At 36.4% G+C, this 17,832-nt stretch overlaps 1 protein-coding gene across 15 annotated transcripts in view; it reads left to right on the top strand.

The window, feature by feature from the left end:
- MAPK8 (mitogen-activated protein kinase 8) overlaps positions 1-17,832 on the top strand; it is a 130,590-nt gene that overhangs the window by 81,683 nt on the left and 31,075 nt on the right. For all 15 annotated transcript variants that reach the window (XM_030940779.1, XM_030940783.1, XM_030940791.1 and 12 more), the window contains 2 exons: positions 11,090-11,260; positions 14,912-15,041. In XM_030940779.1, coding sequence (XP_030796639.1) covers positions 11,139-11,260; positions 14,912-15,041 — 252 coding nt within the window. In that variant the 5' untranslated portion in view covers positions 11,090-11,138. The remainder of the gene's footprint in view (positions 1-11,089; positions 11,261-14,911; positions 15,042-17,832) is intronic.

Below are 17,832 nucleotides of genomic sequence, written 5' to 3'. Positions count from 1 at the left end.
TTGGATGAGGCCCACCCACATCACAGAGGGCAGTCAGCTTTACTCAGTCTGATTGTTTATATAAATGTTAAAGTTATGCAAAACACCGTCACAGAAACACCCAGAATAATGTTTGACCAAATATAGGGGTACCCTGTGTCCTAGGCAAGTTGATGCATAAAATTAACTGTCATAGATAGGTCTATTGGTAGCCACAGAACCAGGTTAAGTAAAAATAGATAGGCTCTAAGTTACCTCAGTGACTTATTGTCAGGATTGCCTGATGATTAGAGCTGTCTTAAATTCCGAACCTTGTTGTATTACCTGAATTATTTTCCAGGGTCTCTAGAGTCTGGCTGTATGGTTGCATTGAACTTAATTCTTTTCTCCTTAAGTATGTTTTATGTAACTAGTTTAACCTGTGTGTTTCTATGTTCAGGCTTGACAGGCTAGCCATTTTATGGATGGGTGGTCAGCCTGGTATATAAAGATATCACAGAAATAAACCTTGAGTCATAAAAACCTAATATAGCACCCCCCTTTACTAATAAAGAGAAACTGGTAAAAATACATGAAACAATTTATTAAGTAATTTATTTTAAAAAGATGTACATTTTGGTTAACTTTTTTAGCAGTTATTTGTTCTAACTCTGTGAAGAGCCTAAGTGTTTTGGAAATCTGAAAATGTAGGAGATGCAGCCGTTGTCCTCAGAAAGACCACAGTCTGATAATAAAATCTGCATAAGTAAATATACAGCACAGTAGTTTAGATGAGAATTGAGGTTAGAGCTGGTTTGAATGGAAAAGGCTTGTGAAGGTCAAATCTAAGCTAGTCTTAGACAAAATTTGGATAGATAGAAAAGAGTGTTAAAATGTTTCATGAAAGGGAAAGGGAAATGAACAAATGATACATCAAAGTTTGGGGGATGGTAGTTTAGCTGTGTTGACATGGTTGTAGTCTTCTTGCTGTAGGAGTAGTGACAGGTGAAATTTGAAAGTTAAAGCTGAACGTCAGTATTTCCATACTTTTGGTTGCACATTAATTCTTTTGAGCCTCAGATTATTCCATTTATTAACTGGGATAATAATGCCAATATTTGTTCATATGTTTTAATCAGTTACATCTAAATTCTATAACAAGAGTTCCTTTGTTTTTAATCGCAGAAGCCTTCCTGAGTGAGGAAATGAGTCATCAGAAACCGTGCCATTTCCTTCTCGCACATACTCTTGCTGTTCAAGCTTCATGATGGAGAGATCAGTATATCAAATGCATCCTCCATAAATCTCACCAGTATCCTTAATGCCCTTATCTTGGTGAATGTGGAAAAACTCAAACTCAAAGTGCTTTTTTTCTGTTCTCTCAACACAATAATCACAGAAGACTTATGTGACCAAATGTTGGGTAGGGGGAGTTTCCCACACACCAAGCAAGAGATCACTTTTGCAGCAGACACCTGCTAAGTGTCTTCCAATTCTATTCTGACACTAGTTACGTGGAGATAGCATGAGATCCCACAGGTTGAGGGCCCAGTCCTCTCCCACCGCCTCCAGATACCAGTCTCAAGTTTGGAACTTCTCACTGACTGGCTCCAAGTTGAGGTTCCCATGCCCCTGTCTTTGGGTTAGATTAATTTGCTAGAGCAGCTTTACAAAACTCAGGGAAACACCTTTACCAGTTTATTATAAAGAATATTACAAAGGATGCAGATAATGAGATGTATAGCATAAGGTATGGGGGAAGGAACACAGAGCTTCCAAGCCTTCCCAGGGCACGCCATCTTCCAGAAACCCCCACATGTTCAGCTATCCAGAAATTCCCTAAACCCTGTCCTCTTGAGCCTTTCATGGAGATTTATTGGATAGGCACGATCGACAACCATGTGGATATGGGATTGAGCAAAAAGGATATAATCTGATACTAACAGGCTGAGTGGAGAAACCCACAAGCCTGTCTGTTCAGATTCTTCTTAGCCTTTCTGTGCAGCATTCCTTTCTCAAGGGTATGGGACAGGCCCCCTTCTGAAATTAGAGTCTTATGACCTGCAGTCAGAAAGACAGGGGAAGATTAAAGTCTTGGCTTGAGCTGGTGAAAGGAGGATGGGAAAATCAAGAGAGAGAGATTCTGTTTTCTGAGGCCTAAAGCACCCCAACATCATAACAGAAGACTGTAACAAGGTATATGGGAGTTAGGAGCCAGGAGCTGTGGATGAAAACCTATTATATATATGTTCTCTATATATACAATACATAGAATTATATATAGTTATTGTTATCTAATATGTAATAGATATATAATATCACACTTGGAAATTGCACTTTCTGTCTCAGTCTCTTGATGGTACTTTTTTATGGCAGTGACATACTAATATCTCCATCCATATGGCCACATATGTGCTCTGGATCCCATTCTTTTCTTCCTTTTTAGAAATAACATGCTATCTGAGAAACCTATTTTCTTTCTTACTCCCCCATTCTCACTCTTACTCTCTTTATTGGATCCTTTTCATTAGCATATAAACATGTTCAGGTTGTCTCTATGTTATGTGTTATACTATGCTATATCACACATAATGTATAATCTGATTATCCTCCCTTGACTATTTACTCTTCTTTATCTATTTCATCTTTGGTCTTCTTTGCTAAACTTCTCTAAAGAAGTAGCTGTATCCAGTGTCCTTATACATTTCCCAGTTACACATCAGCTCATTTTAATCTAGCTTCTACTGCGTTGGCTCTACTCAGATGGCTTATTTGACACCTCTGTAACAATCAGTGCTGTTAACCATTTTGTTCTTCAAAACACTCTCTTCCTTTGGCTTCTCCAGTGTGTTCTCCTTGTTTTCTGTCTAGGTCTCTGGCTACATCTTCTGTGGCTTCCTTGTCATCTTATCTTTCTCCAATTGCTCATTAAATGCGGTTGTTATAAAGCTGAATCTTAGGTCTCTTTTTACTTAACCACTACTCTTGAATAACTTGTCTCTCATTGCTTCAGTAACAATGACAACTCCTACATTTATCTTTCACCCAGACTACTCATCTGAGGTCCAGTTCTATATCTAGATACCAAATTGATTTTTCCATTTGAATGTCTTAAAGTTTTCTCAGACTCAACAGGTTTAAGACTTAAAACTTCTCTTTCTTCATGTTCTCTTTATCTTCAAGGTATTTTTTTTGTTTTTTGGACTAATATATTTTCGGAGGACTCAAATTCTCTACCCCTCACATTGTAACCATAGGCAATTAATCATTCTAAGATTCAGTTTCATAATCTGTAAGATGGAAAAACTGTAGTTCCTTTCTTAACATAAGGAAACATCAGACAAAATGTGAATATGGGATGTAATACCACGGACTAGATTTACCCTCTAGCTGTAAACAAATAGAAAATCCTTCTAGGGTTGTTTTCAGTATTAAAATAGTACTTACAAAGCACTTGAAACAGGACCTCACGTAAAGTAAGTTTTTTTAAGTGTCTGCTTTTACCGTTATTGAATATGGTTGTGAAGTTGTTGGATGAAGGCTTAAATCCTTATAAAAAGCAGTTCTCAACTCAGTACTTTAAAATTGCATTTTAAGAAACTAGAAGAAAGAATAGCTCCAAAACAAGCAATGAGAAGGAAATGAAGCATTGAAATATGAAAGTGTAAAACATTAGAGAAAAGTAAGAGAAATTAAAATCTTGTTTTTTGAAAAGATCACTAATAGTGATAAAATTCTAGCCAGACTGATTAGAAAAAAGAGAAGACACAAATGAGATTAATATGAATGAAAGAGGAGAGATGAGTATAGATTCTGTAGACATTAAATTGGATAACTTAAATTATTAAATGAGCAATTTCCTTGAAAAACACAAACTACCAAAGCCTGTTTAAGAAGAAATAGTTGCCAAACAGCCCTATATTTAAAAAGAATGTAGATTTATAATTAAAACATTCCCTCAAAAAGAAAACAACTCATCATAGAAGACTTCACTGAGATGGTCTATGAAACATTTAAAGATGAGTATCAGTTCCATACACTCTTTCCGAAAATAAGAGGGAACACTTCTTAACTCATTTTATGTCAGCATTACTCTAATATGAAAGAACTCTACAGTCCAGTATTCCTTATAAAAATAGATGGAAAAATCTTCAATGAAATTTTAGCCAGCTGAATCAATATATAAAAAGGATAGTATTTTATGACCAAACGGGATTCATTCCATGAATGCAGGGGTGGTTTAACATTTGAAAATCAATCAGTGTAATTCGCCATAGGAACCAGCTAAGAAAGAAAAACTATATGATTATTTCAGTATATTCAGAAAAGTCATTTAACAGAATTAGTACCCATTAATGATAAAAACTCTCAAACTAGGATTTAAAGGGAACTTTCTCAACCTGTCTGTTAAAGGACAACTAGTAAAATCCTGTAATATATATATCATGCTTAGTGATGAAAGACTGAATCCTTTCTCTCTAAGATCATGAACAGGCACCACTTCTATTCAGCATTGTATGGAAATTATAGTTAGGGCAGTGGAGCAAGAAAAAGAATTCAAAGGCATTCAAATTGGAAATGAAGAAATAAAATTGCTTGTGTATATAGAAAATCCCAATACACAAAAAAAGCCTACTAAGACTAATAAGTAAGCCTATTACAAAGTCATTATACAAAAATTAATTGCATTTCTACATACTAGCAATGAGTAATTGGAAATTTAAATAAAAACAAATTAAAATAAAAATATTAGCATTCAAAATCTTAATGCTATGGAGAAGTTAAACAAAATTATGTAAAGCCTGTATGTTAGAAATTATACAGGCCTATGGAAACAAGGATCATGTCCATGAATCAAAACAACTCAAAAATTGCTATAATGCCATTTCTCCCCAAATTGATGTATACCATAAATGCAATTCCAGCCCATATCTTTGCAGGCCTTTTTTGTAAAGACTGACAAGCTTAATTCTGATATTTATATAAAAATGCAAAGGACCTAGAATAGCTGACAATTTTTAAAAAGAACAAACTTTAATGACTTAAATTGCCTGATTTTCACACTTACTGGAAAGCTACATTACTCAAGACAGTGTGTTAGTGGCCTAAGGATAAACATTATTAATGGTATAGAAAATAGTTCAGAAATAGGCCCGCACACAAAAATGTTTATCTGATTTTCAGCAAAAATGCCAAGGCAATTCAGTGGAGGAAACTGGTAATCTTTTTAACAAATGGTTTTTGGACAATTGGACATCTGTATGCAAAACAATGAATCTTAACCTTTAAGTGGGCAATGATTTCTTAGACATACAGAACCAAACTGTAAAAGAAAAAATAAATCGGTTGTACATCATCCAAGTTAAAAACTTTTGATCTTCAAAAGTCACTGTTAACACAGTTCCCATCAAAATCTTAGCATTATTTTTTGTAGACATGGACAGATTTATTCTAAAATGTATATAGAATTATGAAGTAACTGGAAACAATTTTGAGTAAGAAGAATAGAGCTGAAAAAAAATCACACTACTTGATTCTAAGACTTAACATATAGCATTATACTCAAGACACTGTGGTATTGATCAAAAGATAGATCAGTGAAACAGAATTAAAAGTCCAGAAATAGACCTGTACAAGTAGAGCCAACTGAAGTTTGACAAAGATGCAAAAGCAATTAATTGGGGAGAAATGATGCTTTTTGCAACAAATAGTATTAGAATAATTAGATAACCAAAGAAATAAACTTTGACGTAAAACTCTTATACAACAGTTATCATAAATCTAAATGTAAAGTGTGAACTATAAAACTTTTATAAGAAAATGAAGGCGAAAATCTTTTTGATCTAGGGCCAGATAAAAATTTCTTGCACCAAAACCAGAATCCATAAAGGAGAAAAAAAATAATAACTTGGGCTTCATCAAAATTAAAAACTTTTACTCTGTGAAAGACACTGTTAAGAGCATAAAAAGACAAGCCACAGACTGGAAGAAAATATTTGGAAATCACATGGCTGATAAAGAATGTGTATCCAGAACATATTTTAAAAGTCTCTAAACTCAACAGTAGGAATAAGACAATCCAATTAGAAAATGAGTAAAAGACTGAACAGACACTTTACCAAAGAGCATGTACAGATGACAAAGAAGCACATGAAATAGATGCTCAACATGATTAGCTACTAGGAAAATGTGAATTTAAAGCCATGATGAGATATGACACACCTACTAGAATGGCTAAAATAAAAAGTACTGGCAAAACCAAGAGTTAGTAAGAATGTGGAGGAACTAGATCTTTCACACATTGCTGGTGGAAGTGCAAAATGATACAGCATTCTGGAAAACAGTTTGCCGGTGTCTTGTAAAATTAAACATGGAATTACCATATCTTACTCCTTGATATTTACCCTAAAGAATTGAAAACTTATATTCACACAAAATGTATACATAAAGCCTTTTAACAGCTTTGTCATAGCCATCAAGAGATGAATAGATAAATTGTCATCCATTTCATACAATGAATAATACTCAGTAAGAAAAAGAACAAGCTATTGATATACCAACACCTTAGAGAATCTCAAGGGCATTATAATAAGTGGAAAAAAGCCAGTTTCAAAAGATTTAATAGATTACTTATGGTGAGTTTAGTTTGTATAACTTTTTTTTTTTTTTGGAGACAGTCTCACTCCGTTGCCCAGGATAGCATGCAGTGGTGCTATCATAGCTCACTGCAGCCTCTGGCTCCTGGACTGAAGTGATCCTTCTGCCTCAACCTCCCAAATAGCTAGGACTATAGGTGTGCACTACTACCCTGGCAGATTTTTTTTTTTTTTTTTTTTTTTTTACATTTTTTGTAGAGATGGGGGTCTCTCTATGTTGCCTAGTCTGATCTTGAACTCCTGGGCTCAAGCAGTCCTTCTGCCTTGGCCTTCCAAAGTGCCAGGATTACAGATAGGAGCCGCTACTACCAACCTATAACACTTTTTAAATGAAAAAATTATAGTGACAAAGAACAGATTAGTAGTTGCCACAGGTAAAGTTGGGAGGAGTCTATGATTATAAAGGGATGGCATGAAGATGTTTCTTTGAGGTGATGGAATCATTCAGTGTTCTCTTTTTCTTTTTTTGAGACAGAGTCTCATTCTGTCACCCAGGCTGGAGTGTAATGGTACAATCTCGGCTCACTGCAACCTTCGTCTCCAGGGCTCAAGCGATTCTCCTGCCTCAGCCTCCCAAGTAGCTGGAACTACAGGCATGTGCCACCACACCTGGCTAATTTTTGTGTTTTTAGTAGAGACACGGTTTCACCATGTTGGCCAGGCTGGTCTTGAACTCCTGACCTCATGTGATCTGCCCTCCTCAGTCTCCCAAAGTGCTAGGATTACAGGAGTGAGCCACTGTACCAGGCTGGAATGGTTCAATATTCTGATTGTAGTGGAGGTTATACTAATATAAAGTATGTGATAATTTTATGTAGAACTATACACACATAGGGCATGTAAAAACTGGTAAAATCTGAGGAAAATTTCTAGTTTGGTTAATAGTATTATACCAGTGTTAGTTTCCTCATTTTGATAGTTGTACTAATGTTGTTGCTGGGTGAAAGATACCCAGAAACTGTAATATTTTTGTAACTTCTGTGTGAGTCTAAAATTATTTCAAAATAAAAAGACACTGTTAAGAAAATGGAAAGGCAAGCCACAGACTGGGAAAAAACAGTTGCAAAACATCTGACAAAGGATGTGTATCTACAATGTATAAATAAGTCTTAAAACTCTTAAGAAGACAGCCATATTTTTATAATAGGGAAAAGAACTAAATAGCTATTTCACCAAAAATAATTACACAAATGGCATATAAGCCCATGAAAAGGTGCTCAGCTTCATTAGTTATTAGAAAATGCAAATGTGAACCACCATGAAATACCACTGTACACCCACTAGTATAGATAAAATTAAATGGCAATCCGAAGAATGTGGAGCAACTGGAACTCTCACATCTTGCTGGTGCAAATGAAAAATGATATGGCTTCTTTGGAAGACAGTGTGACAATTTCTTAAAAACATAGGGCTCAGCAATTCCACTCCTAGATAATTAACCCAAGATGAATGAAGAAAAATTGTGAAATTCATACTGGCGTCATTTATAATAACTCCAAAACTGTAAACAGTTGAAATGTCCAAGTGGTACATCCACACAATGAAGTTTATTTCCTAGTAAAAGAACTCCAGCATGGATGAATCTCTAAATCATTAGAGCAAATGAAAGAAGCCAAACAAAAATTACATGCTGTGTGATTTCATTTATATGAAGATCTAGAAAAGGCACAATAACCAATCCAGTGATTGCTAGGAGTTGGGGGGAAGGGGGTAGAGAGTGGAGACTGACCATATAGGGAATATATTGAGGTAATGGAAATGTTCTATATCATGATTTTCTTGATGGTGGTTATGTAATTGTATATGTTAATCAAAACTCATCAAATTGTACAGTTGGTACAATTTTTATAGGTCCTTTGCATGTGTTTTGTTTTTTCTGCCTAGAAAGCTCTCTCCTCTCGCTGTCTGGTTGACTCATCTTCGGTGTTCAGATCTTGCTTAAACGTCATGTTGTCAGGAGTATCTGTTCCTGAGCCCAGACTGGCACAAGCTTCTTTGATATCCTGCCGCTTTCCTTCATTGTCCTTACCACAGCTGTAGTTTCAGTCAGGCAGGTAGCCATCAGCTTAAGGTCTCTTTTTCTGTCCTAGTTGCAGCACTGTGAGGAACCAGATGCTGATTACCATCTTGTTAACAGTACATAGCATGGTGCTTAAATCAGGTTTGAATATTGCATGACTGAGTATAAGTGAGTAGAGAGTTCTCCGTCTTCTGTTCTTGTAAGTGGCAGCTGTGGCTTTTGCCAAGGGTACTGCTAGCTGGGGCTGCCTGCTTAACCTTGGAACCTGTCTGCCTGCGTCTGCCCTGCTCCTGGGGAGTTGTGACTATCCGTGCTTATCTGCCTGCCATAGCCTTTGTTCAGACTTCTTGTCACCGTGAATCCCACTCCTGTGGCCAGGCCACCCTGTTCTGAGAACAGAAAGGAGCTTTTTCTTGCTGTTACTCTTAGCAAAAAAGTAAATGGTCGTGCTGCATGCATGTTCCTGGATCTACTCAAGCTTTTTCTTTTTTTCCCAGCCAGTGGAGAAACTCTGAAACACAGTGTTTTTTTTAACTACTGTGATAACAATATGTCAACTCCTGTGAAGCACCACAGAGTACCCCTTTGTCTCCTGATTATCTTAATCTTTTTGAGAGAGACGTATGACTCCTCCAAGTAAGGTTAGGAATCCTAATCTGCAGGTAGTTCGAATGCTTAGGTGGAAGGTTTAACGTTCCAGAAGGTGAAAACACCATCAAGTTTGTGCTCAGCCTCTGCTCATATTTGCAGATTATCAGAGATCACTATTAGTGTCTCCATGCCCCCAGCTGACCCAGTTTCCAGGATAAATGTGTAGAATAATTAATAAAGGGCCTGACAGCCAACACTCCTCTTCCACTCCTCCCATTTCTCTTCTTCCTTATTTCACTACTCTAGTAGGTAAGAGGGAATTCAGGTTATAGTAGGAAAATGATTAGGATGAACAATCCCTGTATGTGAGCATTCTGTGAACATAGCTCAGTGTTTAAATCATTACCAAAGCTCCTTTCTTTATTATGGGTTGTCCACTTAGGAAGAATTTATGAGTCTTGTCATTTCAGTCTTCTCTGGAGCACTACATGACTCCTCCAGTTAGTGATTTTGGAAATGTTTCTCTGGACCTTTTACAATGTGTCCAAGTCAATTCCTCATTTGTTTCTAGTTTATTTGTCCTCGGATTTTACAGCTTACATAGTTTGGAGTTGCCTGTTTAATTTTTGTTTATTTTGAACTCCTTTAGGCCTAAGACTCTTCATTGTTTCTCTTTCATCTGAGTCATTGTAATAGTCTCTCAGATGTTCATATTCCACTCTTGCTCCCCCTTTCTCCTGCAGTACAATCTACATGTCGCAGCCAAGGATTAGGTCAAGGCATTCTCATGGTCTCCACCCTCCAGTGGCTCACCTTCTTACCTAGTTTGTGATCTGGCCCCAGGACATGCAGAGTGCCTAGCAGGCAATTAATATTTGCTGAATTAATTCTTTGTATTGTAGTCATATTAGGATTTTTGGGGAGTTAGCATTATCTTAAAACCACAAAAAACAGTAACTTTAGACCTAATTGGTTTCATGACTTATTGAGGAGGCGAGGAGTAGGTTAAAGCTGCTTTGCATACATTTTGGAATAGTATCTTTTGTCTAGTAAGGATGGATAATAAGTTTGCTAATAACCAGTATTCACATGGGTAGAAAAAGACTGTCTTGATTTTTAATCCTACAAGTAGTAAAGGAATGGTAGTTAGAAGTTGAATTGTACTTTTAATGCTTCAAGCAGGATAGAATAGTATTGTTTTGTTTTGTATCCCAATATGCTGACTACTTCTCTCTCTCGTTGCTGTTTTGCTTCTCATCCTTTCACCCATTACAGTCTTAGTATGTATGTTACACCAGGAGGTTGCCTTGGCAGGTCAGAGGATCTGTCACAGTGAAGGCACTGTGGTACCCTTTGTGTTTTAGGCAAGGGTGACATGTGCTAGTCAACTTATTTCCATTTGTTGTTCTCTCCACTTGGCACTGAATGAGACTGTTAACCAGTTTTGAATGAAAGTTTGTAAATTTCTCATAAAAATTAAGGATTTTATTCTCTATAATAAGCACACGAGAAAGACTGGTTTTAAATTTTATTTTAAACTGTGGAGTGACGTTAAAAACGTGTTTAATTTTAATTATTTGCTTTTGTTAGTCTTGTAGTAAGTTACTAATGTATTAAGGCTGGTAACTTCTAGATTGGAGGAATGATTTATCCTAATGTTTCTTTTTAAAAAAAACTATCAGTCGTTCATATGGCATATGCTGATCAAGGCTCTGTAGTATTTTTTTCTTGTGTTTTTTAATGAAGCAGCTCTTTTCATGATCTAGCAGTCTGTTACTATCAGTAAGTTAACAGAGTAAGGACTCAAATTTTAATATTAAAACAAGTTCATTTTGTTAACATCACATTTTGTTCCATCTTGCAGCTTCTTGGTGAATTTTTGGATGAAACCATTAAATTAATTGCTTGCCATCATGAGCAGAAGCAAGCGTGACAACAATTTTTATAGTGTAGAGATTGGAGATTCTACATTCACAGTCCTGAAACGGTATCAGAATTTAAAACCTATAGGCTCAGGAGCGCAAGGAATAGTATGGTAAGTTTTTACTTCCAAAAATTAGGCAAAGAATCATTAACTGCTACGTTTTCTCCTCTCGTAATTTAGATACCTTGGCAAATATTTAACTTACCTTGAAAAATTAAAACTAAAAATTAAATGAAAACTATTCCACAGTAAATTGTTTGCTTCAGGGATCAATGGTCTTTTCTTTATTATTATTATTAACGATTGAGTATCCCTAATCTGAAATGCTTAGGACCAGAAGTGTCAGATTTTGGAAGATTTGCATTGGTTGAGCATTCCAAATTCAAATCAGAAATGCTTCAGTGAAACATTTCCTTTCAGCGTCATGTCAATGCCCCCAAAATTTGGATTCTCGAGCATTTTAGATTTCATATTTTCAGATTTGGGATAATAACCTGTGTTATTCATAATATATAACTATAGACTGCCATCTTTAAGTATAAACTATGATTAAATACTTGGTCATAAGCCATTGGAGACAGATATCTCTATCAAGAAAGAATAAGTGGCATGCTTGTTAATTTCATGTGTATTCCCATTAGATAACTGTTTAATAAGAAGCTACATTTAGCCATCACTTTCATCCTATAATGAAGCCCTGGAATTTCAGAAATTTTATTCTACACTGGGGAATGAAGTCAGCTAATATCTCACTTATGTGTTTCAAAATTCATCCATATGTTTAAAATTGATTTATTAGCTAACTTCTGCAAAAGGCTTAGGCTATATCAGCATAATTCTTTATAAACTGAAATGCAGATCACTCTTTGGGATAGTTCTGATACTGATTGCAGATCACTAAATTAGCATAATAATAAACTAGTGTTTTGGGGAATTATAAACCTCATTCAAGAACGATTATATTTTTGTTACCTTTTTTTGTTTGTTTGTTTGGAGACGGAGTCTTGCTCTGTCGCCTTGGCTGGAATGCAGTGGCGCGATCTAGGCTCACTGCAAGCTCCGCCTCCTGGGTTCACACCATTCTCCTGCCTCAGCTTCCTGAGTAGCTGGGACTACAGGCGCCAGCCACCATGCCCGGGTAATTTTTTGTATTTTTAGTAGAGATGGGGTTTCACCGTGGTCTCGATCTCCTGACCTCGTGATCTGCCCACCTCAGCCTTCCAAAGTCCTGGGATTACAGGCGTGAGCCACCGCGTCTGGTTCTGTTCAGGTTTTAGCTCTGTAATTTACTAGCTTTATGACTTTTGGCAAATTTACTCTGCTGAGCCTGTTTCTTACCTAATTTACAGAATTGTGAGGATTATATAATATATATATTATATATAAATAATATTTTAAAATATATTAATGTTTCGGCCGGGCGCGGTGGCTCAAGCCTGTAATCCCAGCACTTTGGGAGGCCGAGACGGGCGGATCACGAGGTCTGGAGATTGAGACCATCCTGGCTAACACAGTGAAACCCCGTCTCTACTAAAAAAATACAAAAAACTAGCCGGGCGAGGTGACGGGCGCCTATAGTCCCAGCTACTCAGGAGGCTGAGGCAGGAGAATGGCGTAAAACCCAGGAGGCGGAGCTTGCAGTAAGCTGAGATCCGGCCACTGCACTCCAACCTGGGAGACAGAGCGAGACTCCGTCTCAAAAAAAAAAAAAAAATATATATATATATGTAAATGTTTCTGTATCTTCAGTTATCCTCAGATAGGTGCACTTTGAAGTTTTTGTATCAGAGTTAAGAAAAAATTGCTTGTTAGGCCCTCTTAAGCCCTTAGCCTAAGGAATAACTATTTTCGTATTTTTGCTGAAAGTGATAATTTCTATAAGAGATGTTTATGAAATAGACAAATATTAAACATAAAAATTTCAAAACTCATTTGTGTGTTGCTGAGTCAACTGAATACAGACCTTTTTTTTAAAGCATTATTTTGTGCCCCAACCAAAAATAGTAAGATTAATTGGGTCTAGATTGTGGCCTTTGTATCCTCAGGTGCTTCTGATTTGTGTACATTGAAGAATCAACAATTAGAAATTTAATTTTTTTGGATACAGGATAGTGGAGTGCACTCAGACCCTTTTGAACTTTTAGAATTTGAAATATGCTTTTGATTTGGCGGATAAATTAATAGCAATGAATTTAATTGTTAAAAATAAAACCTGCTTTATTTGAAGATAGTCAAAACATCTAATAGTTTTGCATGACCCCACTGAGTTTTTGTTTTGTTTTGAGTAAGATGTGTTTGTAAATATGGCATTTCACAAATAAGGATTATAATATTTATGTATATTTTGGTGTGTGTGTGTGTATATATAGGCAGTAGTTGTATATATAGAATGTATAGATGTGTCCATTTATGCAGTACCAGTTTCTTAATACATATAGTGCTACATGGCATTTGATATGATCAGATAGCTACAAAACAAATTCAAGTTTTCAGTCAGGTAAGAAAACTGTTAATCAGCAGTGAGCTGGCTTTCCAAATATTATATACATATAAACAGAAATAGTCTTTTATAGTATGTTAAGTGGTCCAGTTTGAAAAACATGACTTCATGTCTTAGATCTTCTGGTCTCAACTTTGCTTTTAACTTTCTGGCTTAACCTTGGGCAAATTACTTTACCACTGGCCCTACATTAGGCAATGGTGAATCCAAATAATTTTTAGGATCTTCCAATCGTAAAGTTCTTTAAAGATACTTTACCTTATTTGTGCTTCAGTGTCTCTGACCTGTCATATGAGAAAGGTGCTATATGGTCAGTGTCATGGGATAGAGGAAGATATGAAGAGTAATGGGTATGATGATGTGTTTTCTAGTTATAAAACAGCTTCTCATGCCCTGAAATCTAGCATTCGTATTTATAAACAACTTGATTTTTAGTTTCTCCTTCAAAACACATTTTTAAGGGCTTTACTTTTTCAAAAAATTATAAAATAATATTTTGTATACAAACCTCTGTATATACCTTCGTCTTCTTTATTTATCTATTTTATTATTATTATAATTTTTTTTTTTTTTTTTTTTGAGGTGGAGTCTTGCTCTGTCGCCCAGGCTGGAGTGCAGTGGCGTGATATTGGCTCACTGCAACCTCCGCCTCTCGGGTTCAAGTGATTCCCTTGCCTTAGCCTCCAAGTAGCAGGGACTACAGGTGTGTGCCATCACGCCCAGCTAATTTTTTTGTCTTTTAGTAGAGACGGAGTTTCGCCGTATTGGCCAGGATGGTCTCGATCTCCTGACCTCGTGATCCACCCACCTTGACCTCCCAAAGTGCTAGGATTACAGGCATGAGCCACTGCACCCAGCATCGTATGCATTCTTTATCCTACCTTCATGGAAGTGCAAGGTTAAGGATTCATTCAGGCTTTAGGCTATCTAGTGGAGCTAAATAATTATTATGCATTTGTACATTGATGTACTAGGTGTACTACACGATGTACTAGGTGGATCTTTGAGGCAACACAATGAACATGCAGGGTCTCAGTTGTCATAGTCCACTGTCTGTTTGGATCCATTAGCATTTTAGGAAATAGTTGCCAAAAAAACATGTTGTGATAGATATAGAAGACACATGTTGAGCGTCATAGACTGGGAAGCGATCCAGTTACTTGTCTTTGGAGAAAGTGAGAAATCTATATGACTGTTTCATGAATTCAGTTTACAGATTTTTGCTTTAAGTTTTTTGTGTGTTTTTGAATTTCTTATTACAGCGCAGCTTATGATGCCATTCTTGAAAGAAATGTTGCAATCAAGAAGCTAAGCCGACCATTTCAGAATCAGACTCATGCCAAGCGGGCCTACAGAGAGCTAGTTCTTATGAAATGTGTTAATCACAAAAATGTAAGTGAACATTTTTGGTTTCCTAAGTATAGATGAAATCAAGATTTATTCATGAATATGTGAATATCAAAGACTTTAAATATTAGGGACTTTAAATTGTTCTGTATTAAAACATTGTTTAAAAGGGATATCTCTCTCTCTCTGTCTGTCTTTCTCTCTCTACAGGGTGATTTTTTTTCACAACTTTATTAAATTGTATCAAAAAATGATTTCTAGAATTTAGATTATATGATTTCCTGTCATTTAGTTTACAAAAGGAGTTTTAAAAAGAAGTATTTCAGAAGAATTTTATTCAGCTTGATCTCATCTTCTGCTTTTTGTCTCTGTCAGGCTGACATTTCAGAAAACTGTAGCATTAGCACAGAGATGAAATTGTTCCCATTATACTCTGACACTCTAATCATATTGAATATAAAATTTATATCACTTCTCCCTACCCCACTCCCACCTCTTTAAGTGATGGCAGTATTCACTGGTCACTTTATGATGAGGATAGTGGGTTTAGCAGAAAGTTTTTGAAAATATATGTAGAGGGTATTAACATGTATCTAATTCCATTTTCTAATGATTGCAAAGAGGAGGCTTTGTAAAGATACGTAACTTGTACTCATTTTGAGAATAAACAGTTATACTTTTTTAAACTTACATTAAGCATATTCATACTTTTGTGGTTGTTCTAATGGAATGATTTCTTCAGTTGAGGAAATAAACTAGGAGTGAATTGTGTAAGGGACACTTTTAGGCAGTCCTAAACCGAAGGTATCTGACTAAAGACATTTCGTAGTGTTTATCCAAAAGAGTTCATATAATACAATGAGTGCAGTACTTCCTGACTGCAGATAATACAATTTACCACATTTTGAGAGCTAAATATATGCAAGCCTCTGTATTGGAGTTATTGGGTTCATTACCAAGGGAAAAAAATTTGTGCAAGTTCAGGATTAGGCCCCTTATTTCGGGAGCTTACAATGGTGTTTTGAATACAAAACAGACATACAGAAGGTTAAGTATCAAACATCACAAAGCAGTGGACGTTTGTCAAATGATGATAGTGGCCTATATATTGAGATCTAAAAAGAGGGACAATTTCTGTGAGCTTTAATGAGCTGGGAAGGCTTTGGGGAGGAGTAGACCTGGGCTGACTCTTAAAGATGGGGTAAAAATTGGATTGTTGAAGGAAAGGAGCCTTCAGAGAGGAAGAATGGCATAGAAAAAGTCCAGAGACAAAGGTTAAAGTTAGATAATGATAGGGAAAAAGGTGTGGTAGCCATTCTTGTTCCAAGTGGGAACCTGATGTGTTGCTCGTCACAGTTTTGCTGGTGGCGTCCTGCCAATGGATAGAGCTGCTCGTGCCCCTTGTGGCCTGTGAACACAGTTCCATGGCAATGGTGGTGTTGCCTTAGTTTTTCCTTGGGGAGGAGTTCAGTTACTCCTACCTCTCAAGCCTGGGTGACTACAAAGAAAGGTGGTTCCTTCAACTGCATGGAGTATGACTAAGCATGTCTCACATGATTAGGCTTCTAGCAGGGGTGGCAGAGGTTTATCCAGGCAGTACTCTCAGCACCTAGAAGAGTATGGACAAGAGTAGGTACTCAGAATATATTTGTTCAGTGAGTGAGTGTAAAGCTAAATACGGGAAAACTGGAAATGGTAACTGAATTATTCCACTCCCCAATGGATGGATGTTTTTGTAGTGTTTTGCCTTTTAAACTATTTCATCCTCTGTACAGATTGTCTCTTCATTGGTCTAAGCATCCCTGGTTTTTCTCATTGTTTTCATAGATGATCTCGAGTTTCTTTTTTAATCTTGGCTGTTTATCTCTGAACACACTTTGAAAGTGACCTAGCGCACAGTACTGCATTTAAGCCACCTAGCACACGCTACTACATGTTTGATCAGATCTTCTGAGAGGAGCTGAGGCATGTCATCTCTTAACTGTAGACATTAAAACCCTGTTTAGAAATTATGTCCCCATCTGATTCCCGTTGTCTTTCTTTGTTACAGGCCTGCCTTGCAGGTCCCATCTCACCCAGTCATTATATTTTTTTCTTTTGGTTATGGAGAATTACGTATAGTACTTCCTGTTTCTCCCTATTAAATTTCAAAGGTGAAATGTGGTTACTCTTCCTGGTCTACTAGTGATTGCTTTTTTCTTCCTCGTTCTGCCTTTTCATTTGTGGGCTCCACTTCCCAGTTTTGCTCAGGATGTCTTTGTAATAGCTGAATTAATTGATTAGCAACTTTTGAGCATATTGTAGAAATTATGTGTCTATCACAGTTATCCAGCTGTTTCCAATTCATCATCTTATTCACATGGATGTTATTAGAAACATTTTCTAAAATGCCGTTTTGAACTCTTCATATACTGTGTCTAGTTGCATTTTTCTGATTTATTGCTATTGTTCTTTGTTGTTTTTATTCATGGAAGGAAATAGTATTTCTCAATGAACTTTTTACCTGCTCCTGGTAATTGTTACTTCTTTTGAAGTAGTTATATACCACCACTAATCAATCATTGACTTTTGCTTGGATGTCCAGTCTATAACTGATATAATTTCCTTTATTTCCCTTTTTGAAAAATAGGACAACTATCTGTTAGAATCTTTTTTATAACAGCTTTATTGAAATATAATTTCTGCATCATGCAGTTCACCCATTTGAAGTGTACCATTCAATGGTTTTTAGTGTATGTATTCAGTGATATGTAGGACCATCACTGCAGTCAGTTCTAGAATAGTTTATCACCTCAGAAAGAAATCTTTTATCCTTTAGCTGTCATTCCCCTACCTC

Source organism: Rhinopithecus roxellana, chromosome 11 (assembly GCF_007565055.1).
Source record: "Rhinopithecus roxellana isolate Shanxi Qingling chromosome 11, ASM756505v1, whole genome shotgun sequence".
NCBI classification, from domain to species: Eukaryota; Metazoa; Chordata; class Mammalia; order Primates; family Cercopithecidae; genus Rhinopithecus; species Rhinopithecus roxellana.
This window is presented reverse-complemented; position numbering and strand designations above follow the sequence as displayed.